Genomic DNA, 16,851 nt, shown 5'->3' with positions numbered 1-16,851 from the left:
CGTCAATGGACTTCCCTCACAAGATGCCATTAAACATCTATTTATTACAGCATCTAAAATAAACGTAAAATAAATGTACGTTTTGCAATATATTGCGCACATTCAACGGGTCATTGTTGGCATTTATACAATTTAAGAAATCTTATAAATGAGGAAGTTTGACTAACTTTAGCTTTGACTAAACCCAAAATCACCCCACGGTTATTTCACATCCTTATAATCTTGATATGCAGTTTCCAATTCAATGACAGCAAGGCCACTCTTAAAGGGATAGTTCCCCAATCCCAAAAATAACAATTCTGTCTTCATTCACCCTAATCTCATTAAACATATTTGCATATGACTTTCTTCTGTGAAACGCAAAAGATATTTTGAGAAATGTCTCAGTGGTTTTGGACATACAGTGGAAGCCAGTGGGGACCAATGTTGTTCGGTTACCAACATTCATCAAAATATTTAGCCTACTAATAATAATACTTTTGTGTTCTACAGTAGAAAGGGAGTCATAGGTTTGGAATGACAAGTTGAGTCAATTATGAGAGACTTCGTTTATTTTTGGGAAATATCCTATGCCATTCATTGAATAATAACAACAAGTTGCTAATTGTGGTAACACTTTACAATTTTGTTTTATTTGCTGATATTGGTTGAACAATTCTTCCACAACCTTTTTTAAATCTTATTTCATGTTAATTTGAGCATTTACGCCGTGTCTCCACCAGACGCAGCGCGACACGACACGACAAAAGAACACATTATAATTAAAAAGGTTGTCCTCACAATGCCGCGCCACACGACAAACACAATGAACAAGGCATTTGTCGTGTCGCTCGCGTCGGGTGTAGACACGTGTAACTCATACATTCTTTTAAAATAAAAGTTTGAATCAGTTAACATTAGTTAATTCATAATGAACTAATATAAACAAACAATGAACGATTGTATTAATATTACAGATAACCAATCTTAACAGTAAGATGTTTAAATGTCATTAGCTAATGCATTAACTGATGTTAACAAATAGAACCTTGTTGTCAAGTGTTACCAATATTGTAGTGATGTGCATTGACTGGTTCCAAATGTGTGATCTCAATGTTTGAGGTTTATTACAAAATACTATATCATACAAACACTTTAAGCCAATTGCATCAAAGGGGTAGATAGAGATGACAAAATGACAAAAAGTGTCAATTTCATACGCTTTTGATCACCATTGTGCTAGCCTATGCCTAACCATGACATTACTTCCTGTTCACCCCTGCCTCCCGTAAACCATGTCCAACAGATGATTCATTGATTTTTCCACAACAAGCCACGTATCCTTTTTTTAAGCTTTTATTTTTCATATAAATTACTCTTTAAAACAGGGAAAAGATGGGATCGAGTGTGCATCTCTTGCTTGGTTTGTTGACTATAGGATTTGCTCTCAGAGTTTGCATTCAGACATACTGGATTTCAAAATGGGATGCATGTTTTGACTAGTATTCAGTTAGAGAGTAGTCATCAGCAAGGTTAAAAAAGTAAAATGGGCATTTTATTCTTGTCCCCACCCCTCCCAACACACACACACACACACCCACCCCTCCTCGCCATCCTCCACTCCAAACGTGTCATAGTCTCTCAGTCCTAACTGCAATCTCATGAGGTGTAGAAGATCGCAGGAAGATCCTTACAGAATCACAATAGTCAGTCAAAGGCAACCGTCTTGGGTGTTCGAAAGTGTCGGAGCTGCACAGTTTCCCATTACACATTCTCCTCCACCTTCAGTCCTTCAACCTCTTCAGATGTTCACATGTCATTGGCCAGCTCTTCGGTTTCTGTGGAGACGTCTCCGTTGACCGCAATCTTCATGTTTTCCTCGTAGCCCGGGGGCATGAAGGCCAGGGTGTAGGGGTAGATCTTCTGACACTCTGCCCGGTATGACTCGGCAGTTTCTTTAGCGTCTCCAAGGTTACCATCACGCAGGCTTTCCAAAACCTCTGTACAGATCTGCAGGAATAAAGTGTGGTTAATGAATATGATGAGATCATTATATATACACATGAACTTATTGACTTTTCATTCATTAACTGTCTAGTCAAATCCTTGAAAGCTCATGGAGTCTTAATGTGTACCTGAACACTTCTGTTATTCAGGGATTCGTCCAGTGCTATAGCCAGTTCAACTGCTTTCTTTTGTGTTGAAGGGTCCAAGTAGAACATCATTTTGGCAGCTGTTAAGATATGAAAACAGAGATGAAAATGCTATGTGGAAAAGCAATATTCAGGGGTTTGTAGAAAATGGGTACATTTGTACCTGCTACTCGGTGAGGGATGGAATTGGAGTGCTTGGTGAGGAAGGCCTGGTTGAAGCTCTTGGCATTACTGTCTCCAAACAGCCTGGAGATTTCCTGCCTCAGCACCATGCTCACTGATTCTGGTACGTCTTTACTTTCCGATACTGTCAGCCAATCAATACACAGCAACAAATTAGACCAACTAAAGCATTGCAGACCACACAAAGATTCAGGAAAAATCAAGGTTCACTCACCTCCTTTAAAGAAGCGCACTACACACTGGTGAAGCCAGGGATGGTCTGGGTCTATGGTATAGGCCCTCTTCAACGATTGCAACATTAATAGGAACTTTTCTGTGAAACGATCATTAAAACTACAATGAACTACTTTTCTTTAGAATGCTCATCCAGAGATTTCCGAGAAGAAATGTGGGTACCTTTCCTAAAGTAGATCTCAAAGGCCAGAAGGTGTGTTTCTATCTTCTTTTTCACCAGATTTTTCAAGGGTGTTAGAAACTTTACTGCTTCATCTAATGGGTTTTCCACCTGACGAATAAAGAGGAGGGAGTTTCACATAGCATGACTAACATCACAAAAAAGGAACTAGTGAATGCTCATTAAACAGTATGAACCCCATAAACTCCTTCAGAACTTCCCACAACACTCACCCTGGCCAGTTTCTCCGGTACAAGTTCCTCCTTGGGTCCTCCGACCTCTTCGTCGTCATCCTCTTTTTTCTTCTTCTGGTTCTTTAACTGTTTCTCCTTCTCTGCGTTCTTTTTCTCTTCTTCTATCTGTGCTTTCTTCTGCGCTCTCCGCTGCTTGTTCCTTAACTTCTTCAGCTCTTTGTCAGTGAGATTCCCTGTTTGAAAAAAAACTCCCTTTAATACAGAAGCATCAGGCACGCTGAATGTTAACGCTCTTGGCCTCTATGTAGTATTACCAGTATCGGCCTGTAGCTCTTTGCTGTCATCGATTAGCGGGTTGTCGTGCAGGTTGAGGTAGATTTGGATGGCGGTGTGTGAGGCTTTGAAATAGAACGGGTGCATACGTAACACGTCCTCCAGCTTCAGCAGGTCCACGTAGGAACGCAGCGTCATCTTTCGCATGCAGTACGTATGGAAGTCAAACTGGTCGTCGGTTATCTCTACAAAATGCTGTGAGGAAAATATATGACAGAAAGTCAAATAAACAGATGAGATGATCAAATCAGATGCAAAGCCAATTTAATTTGTGATAAACACTATAGGAATAGCTCATTTTCTTATGTTTTTTCTAAGAAAATAATGCAAAAAAGAATAATTCTCTGCATAATAGGCCATCCACACAAAAACGTGATTAGCTGTATACGTAAAGATTTTGTATCGTATCGGTGTTTCGTCCACACGGATCTGGCGTTTTGGGAGCCTGAAACCGCTATTATTGAGACCGGGACCCAGAGTGGATAAATCTGAAAACGCCACCCTTGCATTTTCGTGTGTGCAGCCCATCCGTACATTTTCTAAAACGATGATGTCATCACCCCAGCGCGCAAAGTTTATGCGCATGCTCCAAATCTTCTTCTCCGGTTTTAGTGTATCTCTGTGGCAGAATTACAGCGCCACATACACATTTGGCGTGTATACTACATCGGTTTGAGTCAGTTTAGCAGTTTCGTGTATGCAGATATTTCTTGAGACGACGCCGTGAAAAGGAAAAAAAATATATCGGCACATACAGACCATAACATAATTACAAAGCAGGAATGGCTTACCCTCTCAATCTCATGACATTTTTTTAGAGCTTCTCCATATTTATTCATAGATTTGTAGGCCAAAGCACATTCAGTCTGAAACCACATACACTGCATCTCATTCAAATTCTCTACGGCAGACGCTCCCTCCTGTAACAGCAACAGAGAAGATCAAAATACTATACTACAGTACCACCAAAGAGTGTCCTCAAATTGTGTGACCCTTACCCTTGTAAACTTGGCGCACATTTCCTCAGCTTCTTTGACCAGGCCTGCTTTAAGCAGGTACTTGGCGCATTTGGAGTTGATGAAGCGGTCGGCTGTGTCCAGGGCCTGAGCTTCATCCATCCAGCGGGCTGCTTCCCGGATGTTCCCAGCATGCTGAGGGAAAGCAACAATGACACGACATGAAAGGCCAATTCACTTGTCTTGTATATATAAGACTTTTAAATGTACTCGATATAAACATGATTGCAAATTGATACAGGTTTGCTATCCATTACAAATACTTTTTAAGCAGTGTTTACTATGACGTGAGAATACAAAGATGAAAAGCATGTATATAGTATGTATAAATAAGACAATATTAGCACCTGATATTTACATATAAAGCAATAAAAAGCTAAAGTTTAAGAACTGCAAATTAAGTTCTACATAAAGTTTTGTGCACTACCTTGTATATCTTGGCTTTAACAAGGAAAAGCTCTATCAGAGTAGGTGTGCTCTCAATACCAGCGTTGATGTACTCGAGGGCCATGCTGTGCTGAGAAATTTGATCATAGTGCTGAGCCAGGAAGTACTGGACCCAGAGTAACGTAGTGGGTGGCTCCTCTTTGCCATCATCTGTTTCAAAAGAACCAATCAGCGATGCTAAAAAAAAACAAGCCAATACAAACTAAAGGCTCACAAATGCCTATATTCAAAGTGGAAAAGGTTTAAATGCATAAGTGACCAAAAAATTACAAAGTAAATTACTTTTCGTCGCGATCGGACTAAAACCTCATCATAAAAAATCTAAATTTTTAAAGGGGTCATATGGTGGAAGTACGTGTTTTTGGTGTGTTATAAGTTGCCCATGCATGTATTAGACACGTAAAATTGCACAACTGAAAGTGTGGGAACAAAAGATGCATTCTATCTAAAAGCGAATGCTCAACCAGACTTGCCTGAAACGCCTCGTGTAACCACACCCCGGCGAATCTACGTAACTTCGTAACATGATTTGACTAAGACCGCCCAAATCTACACGTAGTTAAGGTGGGTGTAATTGTAAATCTCATTGTATCGTCTGTCAGTATAATTGCTTTGGAACCTGATGTTCTGAATATGGTAAGAGGCGTTACATTTCCGTGAAATGCTTGCAGTATTTGACCAATCACTACGCACTGGTGAACTGGCCAATCATAGCACAACTCGCTTTTCAGAGCGATGAGCTTTGTAAAAAATCTGCGCGTTTCAGAGAGGCGGGGCAAAGAGGAGATACAAACATGCACGGTATGTGAAAAATAGTTTTTTAAACTTTAAATGGTGTATACACATTGCGTTACATCTAAAACAAACAATAATATTCGTTTTAGCCGTGCAATATGACTCCTTTAATGTTTTTTTTTCATAAATTATTATTATTGGTCACCCTTCATGTTTGTCTTTATTTTCTGTAAAGTGTCAGTTTTGAAAACACAAGCTTTCAGTCTGTCAGTGTATTTAAATACATGGAATTAAGAATACAAAAAAAGCAACATACCATCCGGGCTGAACATTCGACTGCTACGTAAAGATGTTTCATAACCAACAACTAATTCTTCAATTATTGAAACCTGCAAATGAAAAAAGCTTTCATTCAAACTTTTAATTCAAACTTCATTCAACATAGTTTCAAAATTCAAATACATTAGAAACCGCTTGATTTAACTGCCTTGTTTTCGACCTCGGAATAATCTGCTCGCACCTTTTCTTTGTCCTGGTAGAGAGATCTGAGTGTAGTGAAGACTGGAGGACATCCTTTACTAAAGTTCATTCTTAAATATCTATCCAGACACTCCCGAAACTTCTCACCTGGAAAAAAAAATATTCAAAATGACATAATTAGCACCAAGTCAGAACCTCATATCTTAGGCTGCGTTCATATTTGTAGTTCGGTTCTCTTGGTTATTTTGGTCCGGACCAAAAAAGAAAATTTAGTCCCGGTTCGCTTAGAACCTAAAGATACCGAACCTAACAGCTTACGTGTAAAGTCGCAACGTGATTGGAAAGCTTTTATGATTTATATTTTAAACGGAACTTACCGGACATCCAAAACAATGCTGTGTGCTGGGTTATATTATGCTTAGTGTATGCCTGCGCATATGAGGTATTTTTAGCAAGCCGGTAACTCGCGAAGACCTCATGAAGTGTTTAAAGTAGCGCTGGGCAACGATTACAAAATTTTATCATATTACTTGTCTGTGATTAATCGCATTGTTAAGCGTAAAATTCAATAATGAATTCAAAAGTATGGTATTGTGCAATTTTATTTTAAAAGTACTGCTATATGAACAAAAGTGCAAAAAGATTTGGTTTGCAAACACTTTAAACAAATAATGTGCTTTTTTACAACAGTATTTCCTTTACATAGAACCATTAACAATTTTAACTTAAATTAAAGCTGCAAGCAGCGATGATCGGGCCCTCGCGCAAAAGTGCAACCGCAACCCTGTGCCATCACCACCCGTCGGCCTCAGGAACAGTGAACGGTGGGCAACGTGCATGTAAGGAGTTACATTATAGATTTTTCCGTGCCATATTTCCTATAGCCAGCTGGTGGCGCTATGACTATAAGTGAACACTGACGTGGATATGTGTTCAGGCCAGGAATCTTATCAAACATGTGAAGTATGAGGCTTGTCGGACATTGTGTGCCTGAGATACTATAGCTTCCTGTTTCATGGTGAAACATCAAACTTTATCAGGTCGCCACGGACACGCCCCTCAATGAAAAGTCAGGATCATGAAATGTATCGTCACAAAGGTCTGAAGATCATACTGGCTATACAGTTCAAATATGATGCTGACCTGTTTGAAGCTCTATGAGCAGTTAAAAACTGTTTAAAACATGCCATTTCCTGTTTCCTGCAGGTGGCGCTATAACTGTATCTGAATATTGCCATGTAAAGAAAAAAGTAAATGATAGGTGATAAAAGTAATGCAGGCGAATTATAGTAGGATTTGTTATTTATTTAAATGCGTCACATTCCCTTTTGCCAGCTGGTGGCGCTATCGCTATAAGTGAACACTGACATGGATATGTGTTCAGGCCAGGACTCTTATCAAACATGTGAAGTGTGAGGCTGGTCGGACACTGTGTGCCTGAGTTACTATAGCTTCCTGTTTCATGGCGAAACATCAAACTTTTTCATGCCGCCACGCACAGGCCCCTCAACTAAAAGTCAGGATCATGAAATGTATCATCACAAAGGTCTGAATATCATACTGGCTATACTGGTCAAATATGATGCTGACTTGTTTGAACCTGTATGAGGAGTAAATCACAGTTTAAAACATGCTACTTCCTGTTTCCTGCAGGTGGCGCTATAACAGTATCTGAATATTACCATGTAGATGTCTTCAGGCCAGGACTTTTATCAAATGTGTGAAGTGTGAGACTGTTCGGACATTTTGTGCCTGAGTTACTATATCTTCCTGTTTCATGGCGAAACATCAAACTTTGTCAGGCCGCCATGGACACGCCCCTCAACAAAAAGTCAGGAACTTGCAATGTATCATCACAAAGGTCTGAAGATCATACTGGCCAAATATATTGCTGACCTGTTTGAATCTCTGTGAGTTAATCACAGTTTAAAACATGCCACTTCCTGTTTCCTGCAGGTGGCGCTATAACTGTATCTGAATATTACCATGTAGATGTCTTCAGGCCAGGACTTTTATCAAATGTGTGAAGTCTGGGTGAAGTCTGGGGCCTGTTGCACATTGTAGGCCTGAGTTACAACAACTTCCTGTTCATGGCGAAACGCCAAACTTTGGATGGCCGCCAGGGTCACGTTCCCCCATGAAAAGTCAGGATCTCCGCAATTTAGCTTCGCAAAGGCCTTAAGATTAGAATGACATGAAGATGATGTTGATCGGATTAAAACTCTAGGAGGAGTTCGTTAAAGTACGACGACTGGAAATTGAAACAAATTACAAAATTGCACAGGAAATCAAAAATAACGGACTTCCTGTTGGGTTTAGAGATATGCTCCAAGAGACTTTTCTTAATGATTCGGGGTGTTCTATCAGCCCACCAAATTTGGTGCATGTACGTATTGCGTAGTGGCCTGGGCAGTTCTAGGTGGCGCTAGCGAGCCATTTTGCCACGCCTAATTTTAAAACCCATATCAGACGTAAATTTTTGCAAGGTCTGATGCGTGTGCGAATTATTGTGAGTTTTTGAGCATGTTTAGGCCTTCAAATTAGCGATCAAAGAGGGAGAAGAAGAAGAAGAAGAAGAAGAAGAAGAAGAAGAATAAACAACACAGAAACAAAAGGGCTCTGCACTACGGTGCAAGCCGGTGGCTTGCTCCTCCGTGCTCGGGCCCTAATAAACAACACAGAAACAAAAGGGCTCTGCACTACGGTGCAAGCCGGTGGCTTGCTCCTCCGTGCTCGGACCCTAATAAAACCAAAGCTATCTTAACAATTCATAAAATGAGAACAAAATTCCTTTAATATGAGTGAGTGTTTTGGGTCATATGCTCTAGGTGTGCAAAGTGTACTCTACTCTAAGTGTAGTCTATTTAACCACATGCATAAACCCTAGGAATGTAACGATTCACCGTGAGCCGGTTGAAAATCTTTATAATGTGACGATTTAAGTCGGTTGAGATGTTAAATGAATCGCAATACATGTTTTGAACAGCAGGGGCCCCTGTTAACTGCAAACATGGAAAACGTGGATATGTTGATATTTCTTTGAAAAATCCAAGTTACGAAAAGCAAAAGTGTTAGTTTGTTTATATTAAAGAGTCTTTTGTATTATTCATTTTTTAAGTGATTCGGAATTTGTTTTAAAATTGCAATTTAGTTTTATTATTTGACAAACAAGACATTTTTATTTTACAAAGAAATGTGCAGCATTTGAGAAATAATAAAAGGGTAATTGTTCCATTTCTAAATTGTGAACAAAACGTATCGTGAAATGTATCGAATCGTTACATCCCTAATGAACGCAGGTGGTCAACATGTGCACAACGATTGCTTGACACCAGCAGTTTATGCAGACAGAGGGTGTGCAGTTAAAAAAATTAGAGCGAACCCATACATCACTCACATACACTGCTAATTAAATCCGTCTCACTCACATTGTGTGTATACGCTAACATGCGTTTAAAATCCAAAACATACTTTCGGTTTAAGAGGAAACGTTCCTTACCAGACAGGAAGCTAAGTGGTAATCTGCGAGGTACGAGGCCTTTTGGGTATTTCTCCCACGCATCCTCATAAATCTTCAGCTTCTCATCTACGCTTGCTGAAATACACAAGAGGTTCAAGCTAGAATCACTGCATTTTCTTAAATGATGTTACTAATATGCATACTATAATAACACAATCAGCAATCTACACAAAGATCTCATCTTTGTGAGTGAGGTTTTGTACCGGGCTTGAAGGCTTTCTCCAGGCCATGGTAATAAGACCAGTTCTCTGGATTTCTCTCCTGCAGTCGTCTGTACACATCCGCTGCCTCCTCATACCGTTCCAGACTCAACAGCAGCTCTCCTACTCACCCACAACATTACAAGAGAGGGAATGAAAATATTCACCACGAGCACCACAAAAAATTCATATCTGGGGTTTATGCAGATATGCAATACGTATGTACCTTTGGTCTCCTCCACGGCCAGTTTATCACAGATTTGTTTCTCGTAGGTGGTGAGATGCTCCAGAGCTTCTCTCATGAGCCCGGCCTCCCTCAACACCTGATTCTGATAAAGCAGCAGCTCGCTGTACTCATAATCCACTTTATCAGGTGATGTCTAAAAACACACACACATATAAACACATACATAAAGAGAGCAGGTTTACCTGGAGATTAATAACTCCCCAATCCATCGCAAATGTTACACAGTTACGAACAATTTATTCAGCCTGCCAACATTTTGCTTCCGGTGGTGCAAGAAACCAATAAGAGGAAGTAAGAGTCTTCTTATCTTGGACTCCATAAGAACCGTGTGCCATTGTGTTGCCTGTTGACCTGTCATGGCAGGTTGATGTCCTCACAATACCTCATTTTTACAACTGCTGTATTTCTCTATGCACCTCTGCACAAACACTTTACCACAGTGGTTCTCCACTGGTTTTGCTTTAGGACACAGTTTTTACATTTTGACAAGTAGTGAAAAGTTACATTAAAATGTATTCCAACCCTAAATGGACTTTGTCTGCTAAATCTATATTCACCTGCTGTGTTTTTCTAAACTCTTCGATGATTTTAGCCGCCATCTCATAGTCCCCCAAGAGGTGATACGCGATGGCGTAACCAATCCATGATGCTCGCTGGGCCGGTCGCAACTGTAGCAGCTGATACCGGGTCTCCTGTTAGACAGACACATGCACACAAAAACAGTCAGAATATGTTTTTATTAGGGATGCACCGAATGTTCGGCCACCGAAAATGTTCGGCCGAATATAGCAAAAAACGCAAGTTCGGTGTTCGGCCGAATATGTGAAGTGCCGAATAAATTTTATCGAACATGACTCGTGATATGATCAAGCAGCAACCAGCGCAGAGAGAGAGAGAGAGAGAGAGAGAGAGAGAGAGAGAGAGAGAGAGAGAGACACGCGTGCGCTTTATTACTGCCGCAAACATTTTGGCAGTGTGTGTGCGTGTGTGTGGAGCATTTTAAAGTGTCAGAGAAAGACACAACACGGGACTTGCCGCACGGAAGTAAATTTCTGAATGAAAGCGTCTTTACCGGTCGGTAACTTTACTTCAGACGGAAGCGGGCTGTCTGACAGTAGCCCCGCCGCTCGCGACATCCTTTGACATTGTACAGTGGTCGTGTGCACACAGTTCCCTTTACTAAACAACTTGTCAAAGTATGTTCTGTGCGTCCTGGCCACGAGTGCACCTTCTGAGAGAACGGTCAGCTTTTGTGGGCGGAGTTTGGAGGAGAGACGTGAACTGAAATGGTTGTCAGTCAGCATCAGTCAGAATTGCTTGCATTGGATGTTTTTTTTTTCTTTAAATCGTTTTGCAATGTAGCCTATAATAATCCAACAGTTTTCTTTTATTCGTATTTTTAGCTCATAGGCCTAATGTGGAATGACACTTTTGAATTAACTGTTTTGTTGTAGGGGTTCAGAGTAACTTACATTACATTCTTTTAGCAGACAGTTATAGGCCTAATTAATATAGGCTATTCATGAAGGGAGAGGGCTCAATCTTTTGTTTGAATTTACTTTGTTTTGCTCAATTTTATATTAAGTTGTATTGTATTTTATTGAAAAGCAAGACAAATTATAAGAAGCACATTTTGACTATTCAGTTTGTGCAATAGTGAAAAAAATGGCTTAATAAATAGAAGAAATGCAAAAAACCATGTTCGGTATTTGGTATTATTAGGCCTTCGGCCAAGTGTTTCACATCTTGTTCGGCTTCGGCCAAGAATTTTCGTTTCGGTGCATCCCTAGTTTTTATTGAAGGCAGTGGAAAAATTTGACCTCTTTCAAAGAATAATGCAACAAAGCACTACCTCAAGGCTGTACTTAAGAAAACAAAAGTGGCGCCATATTGCGCAAAAGCTCCAAATCTGTGAAAGGCGGGTATCAGAGTAACCCGAGGGAATTTAACATTTAACGCCTACCACTTGAATATACATCACAAGACAAACAAAACAAAGACGAGTCCAGGAGAAACAGGCGCAAGTTAGAAAATGGACATTGCTGACTCATGGCCCCTGGATTTGGCCCAAAACACACATGAATCCCTTGTGTTCCACCTTAACATTATTTAAAAGATGAAGAGGTGCCATTCAGTTAGCATAGAAAAAGTTATAGATTATCCTCTTATGCCAGCATGCACATTAGAAACAGTAAACTGAGTCTGCAGGGAGTGAATGTAATGAAAGTACTGAATGTTTGATGATACAAGAGGTGAATGGAATCGGTTTGTCAAATACTAACTTATATCTGACATAGCCAAATAATATGATGAATAGCATTCATCTAATTCAATAGGTACTGTAACAACAAATTTAATTTTGTATGCTATTTTAGATGCAGTGAGTGTTATATCATTTGAAACTAGGGCTGAAACGATTCCTCGAGTAACTTGAGTTATTCGAATACAAAAAAATAATTGAGGCAAATTTTGTTGCCTCGAAGCTTTGTTTAATCCATTCAACTACAGTACACACGGAGCACGGACCATTATTAGTGACGCACAGCCCGCTAAACTCTATTCATGCTACAGGGCTCTCAAGTCTCCCGCATTCACCGTGAGACACACGCATTTTAGTCTGTTCACACGCTCACACGTATGTCTCATGCTGATAAATAAGTGATAGCTTATTGAAATGGTGAACTGCTATTTTACTTAGTTTTAGTCTATTTTGCGGGTGAAACTTGTTTTCGAGCTGCATTGAGTCCATCAAACTAGATGCGGACTAGTGGATGCCGAATCCTGTTATTTACACATGTCATCTGTCTGTTCTGCGTGTCTGAGTGAATGAACTGCACAGTTTAACGTGCTACACGCGTGATGCTCATGAATTTGTCTGCGTCTGCGCTGAATGAGGACATGAACTTCACCTCCAGAGTTGCTCTGAGAGTTTATTTCACGAACATGTTATTGTTTGAGTGAAGAAACAGACATACTAAAAAATAAGCATCTTCCGACAACCTGCCAAAATAAAAGTCATAGGCTATATATTACTATTTAATAGTAAAAAAAGAAACAAACTAATTTATATAAACTAAATGCATCGTGCATAAGCTGAAGTTAGTTGTTTACCTTTGAAATTATTCCTTCTATTTTTATTCATGTTTCTTATATTTTTATTATATTGCATTTTGAATTTAATATGGCAATGGAATGTACTAAATGGGTCTAGTTTTCACAGATATTAATGTATGCAATTTCAGCAATAAAAACTTAAATTGTTCTAAAAGGAAACAAATTAGTTGTTTTATTCATTTTTAGAGACCTGTCTTATTTTCTCTTGTATATTTAGTATTGTAGTATTTAGTATTAAGTACTAATTATCCGAATACCCGATTAATCGCTGGAAAATCAGTAGAATACTCGATTAGTAAAAGTATCGATAGCTGCAGCCCTATTTGAAACACTGATGCAAGATTTATTGTTTCATTATGAAAAATGTTGTAGTTTGGTTTGCATCCAAATTTTAAAATAAAAGTGCCTTCAGTCTTCAGGTTTGAACTAAAGTAGTTCAAAAGTGACACGATAATTGAAAAACAGACATATATTCTGGGATATTATGTGGTTATGTTGAATACAAGCCATTTGGGGATTGACTTGCCAGAAAACTAACTACACTGTGATATTACATTTCTTATACTGTGATATAAAATCCTAGTCATAATTCTCATAGCTGCTACAGAATTTCAGTTACCTTAATACATAACAGATTAGATTTAATACTCATATAAAAAAACTGCTTGTGTGCACTTAAATGCCGATGCAAACGCAAAAAGTGTATGTTGATGTTGCTGAACAAGCATGTGAAAACATCCATCACCCAAATGCTCTCAAAACCAACAAGAACAAATTCATGTAGGTGACATTTATGTCTGCCACCACAGTTAACAAACTGAACGTAGAAAGAGACATACAATGAAAACAAAACCATAAAAGTTGAAATCCCAGGGCAAAAACAAACAAAACACTAAGCAGAATAAGGGCACACACTTGTTAAATATCCACTATTAAATACAGTAAAAAAAAAAGCAAAAACACACTCACCCTGTAACCCTCCAGGTCTCTCATCTGGATCTGCAGCAGGGAAAGATCTCGCAGGATCTGCAGGTTGTCTTTGTCCCATTTCAGTGCGTTCCTGTAGCACTTAATAGCCTCGTCGTACTTCTTGTCAGACCTCTGGAGCAGACCGTACACGTGCCAGCCTGAAAATGTTACGTTAAGGACAACGAAAAACACGGCAGAAAGAACAGACAGCTAATGGCCGTAACCAAGCCTCAGTAATTTTACTCTCTTTGAACAGCTTTGAAATATTGACAAGGGTTAAAGGTACATTTCACCCAAAAATGAAGATTCTGTCTTCATTTACTCACCCTTGAGTTGTTGCAAATTTCTTGGTTCTGATGAGCACAGAGAAAGATATTTGGAAGAATGCTTGTAACCAAACAGTTCTTTGCCTCCATTGACTACCATAGTAAGAAAGAATGTCTTAGTAAATTTCTTTGTTCTGTTGAACACAAAAGAAGATATTTTAAAGAATAAAGGAAAGCAAACAGTTCTGGAGCACTACTGTAATTTTTCCCACTATGGTGGTCAATGATGTGTTGGTTAAGCGTTCTTTCAAATATCTTTCTCTGTGTTCATCAGAACAAAGACATTCATACAGATTTGAAACAACTCGAGGGTGAATGATGACAGACTTTTTATTTTTGGGTGAACTGTCCCTTTAAGCTTATATGCTAAGGATACAGACATGGCTCTTCAGGTCATTTCTGAGACCTCGGCGAACAAGTTCGTAGGCTTCCTCCTTCTTCCCAAGGCAGTTAAGGGTCAGACCTTTCATCGCCAGGGTTTCTGCAAAAGACCACAACCTTTAACCTTCCATTAACCCCACCTTTATTGCTTATTAGAAAACCCATAATGGATGAAATCACAAGTAACAGTTGAGTGTACACACAGAATGACAGGTTTTGAGTAAGGTGCGACTTACCTCCATGTTCTGAGAATTTGGGATTGGAGAGAATCTGTTTGCAAAACTTCAACCCATTTCTGTACTGCTTGTGTTCATAACATCTCTGAGGACATCAGAATTTTAAAAGACGGCAAGCAATTAAAAATAAAGAACTGACAATTTGGTATAATCTCTCATTTCATTTATTGCTACACACAACTTTTAATATTTGCTTTCTTGAGAAATTTGGAATGGCAGGCTAAACTTTTGTATCGACACACACACACACACTTTCTATCCCTTGAAACACTGCAAATGATGGTAATTTACTCTGAATAGTTCTATTTGGAGCATATTTGAGCTTTTGTTTCCCTATGTAGTACACAACCCTCTGTTTAGCCAGCAGGTGGTGAGAACACTGACATCACCTCATTCTGTCAGCAAATCTGACCTCAGATTTTGCGATTTTATACAGCACTACGGAATCGAACATTTTGAATCAGTTCGTTGTCCAAGTTTTTGTAGACTTGTTTTTTCACAGCTCCATGTGTCACATGCACAGAGTGGATGACGCACACATCTCAAAATCAACAAACATAAAAATATCTTTATTCTGTTGCTTGACAAATCTTTGAGATAAAATGAATATGCCAAAAATTATTAAATAAGCGAGTGCCCAAACCTAAATAAAAGCAGAAACTGAATCGATCAAATAGTGAACAGAGTATGTGCTCCCGCGGTAGTAAAATAACGTTAGTGGTAACTTATGTGCTAAACAAGTGTCTGTAGTTATACTGAGTATATCACAACTTCCAGAGTTTCTTTCAATGAGAAACAACAGGAACATAGCAAATATATTAAACCAAACACAATCTTAACTCTTATCTATTCTAAAAACTAAAAAATACAAGACCGCTTCCTTTAACCAGTAAAGAAGCGTCCTTTATTAAGGATCTTTAAAAGGGGGGTTAACGTTACTGGATGAACAGGCCACGAGAGTGACTTAAGCCCTCATAAGTGCTACATCTTTACCATATTAGCACTACAGTCATTTAACATAATAACTACAAAGTTTATTTAGTTTTCTCCATTCACTGACAGTCTCTATCAGCCATCACTGTTTCTGAATGTTAAGCTACATTAGCACACTGACAGCTAGCCGCTAACAAGCTAAAAGCTAGCCCCCATTTGACAGAAAGAGACTCTTGATCGCTGAGTTTTGCATGCGCTTTACAAGACCGGATCTGCACCACAATCAACTTGATCTCTCAATTGAATTCATGGCGGTAGCCAGCAGACTTTGTTCTCAGGATGAGTGTTGTTGCACTGACACATTAGAACTCACCAAGATCCTCTTGAAGAGAGCGTTTTCTTTGGGTGGCAGAGTGACTGTCGGCATCCTTTACACTCTGTATATCATCACATGTGAAATGAGCGCGAGTGTGTGTGTGAGGCAGCGGCTAGCCCGATTTTACTCCCTTGTTTTTGAGTCCTCGCTCGGCTCGATTAAAGTGTCAGTCTCGGACTCACTAACCCAACCCTCACGTGGTGACAGAAAAGCCCCCTTTGAGCCCAAAATGGCCGATGCGGTGCTTCTCCTCCGGGTCAAGCTGCTCTGCTGCTCGTCGTCTCACGGGCAGCAGGAGGCGCTTCGATTATGGGTCAAATTATAAATGTGCTTTTTTTTGCACTTCGATGTTGTTACTTTAACAAAGAAATACGTAGATATTAAAATACCAAATGTACAAATGTAACGTGAATGTTCAAATATGTGTTTACTTTAGAATATGTGTCTAACATTAAAGGGTTTATCATTACTAAGACACCTCAATATTGGGATATATATGCTTAAAAGTTGACTTAGGCGTTTCGGTTTATTTCGTGAATGAAATCTACAGCAGTGGACTATTACGTTTTTATTCAAATAACTCGTCTATGAAATGAACGACGACTTTTATTTTGAAAGAGGGTGAGTCGCAAGGA

General features: G+C 39.3%; 1 protein-coding gene across 1 annotated transcript; it reads right to left on the bottom strand.

Moving 5' to 3' along the window:
- Window positions 1-1,089: 1,089 nt before the first annotated feature.
- Window positions 1,090-16,447, bottom strand: naa15b (N-alpha-acetyltransferase 15, NatA auxiliary subunit b). The gene is made up of 20 exons (XM_057332418.1): window positions 16,214-16,447; window positions 14,908-14,992; window positions 14,667-14,771; window positions 13,965-14,122; window positions 10,439-10,573; window positions 9,861-10,014; window positions 9,638-9,757; window positions 9,414-9,509; window positions 5,955-6,061; window positions 5,751-5,823; window positions 4,680-4,849; window positions 4,235-4,387; window positions 4,028-4,156; window positions 3,218-3,431; window positions 2,943-3,136; window positions 2,712-2,820; window positions 2,530-2,628; window positions 2,296-2,439; window positions 2,115-2,212; window positions 1,090-1,989 (listed from the first exon to the last, which is right to left on the bottom strand). Exons 1-20 carry the CDS (start codon window positions 16,265-16,267, stop codon window positions 1,789-1,791), a joined length of 2,598 nt encoding a protein of 865 aa, XP_057188401.1. The 5' UTR covers window positions 16,268-16,447; the 3' UTR covers window positions 1,090-1,788.
- Between the last annotated feature and the right edge of the window lie 404 nt (window positions 16,448-16,851).

The sequence above is a fragment of the Triplophysa rosa genome, linkage group LG4 (assembly GCF_024868665.1).
Source record: "Triplophysa rosa linkage group LG4, Trosa_1v2, whole genome shotgun sequence".
NCBI lineage: Eukaryota > Metazoa > Chordata > Actinopteri > Cypriniformes > Nemacheilidae > Triplophysa > Triplophysa rosa.
This window is presented reverse-complemented; position numbering and strand designations above follow the sequence as displayed.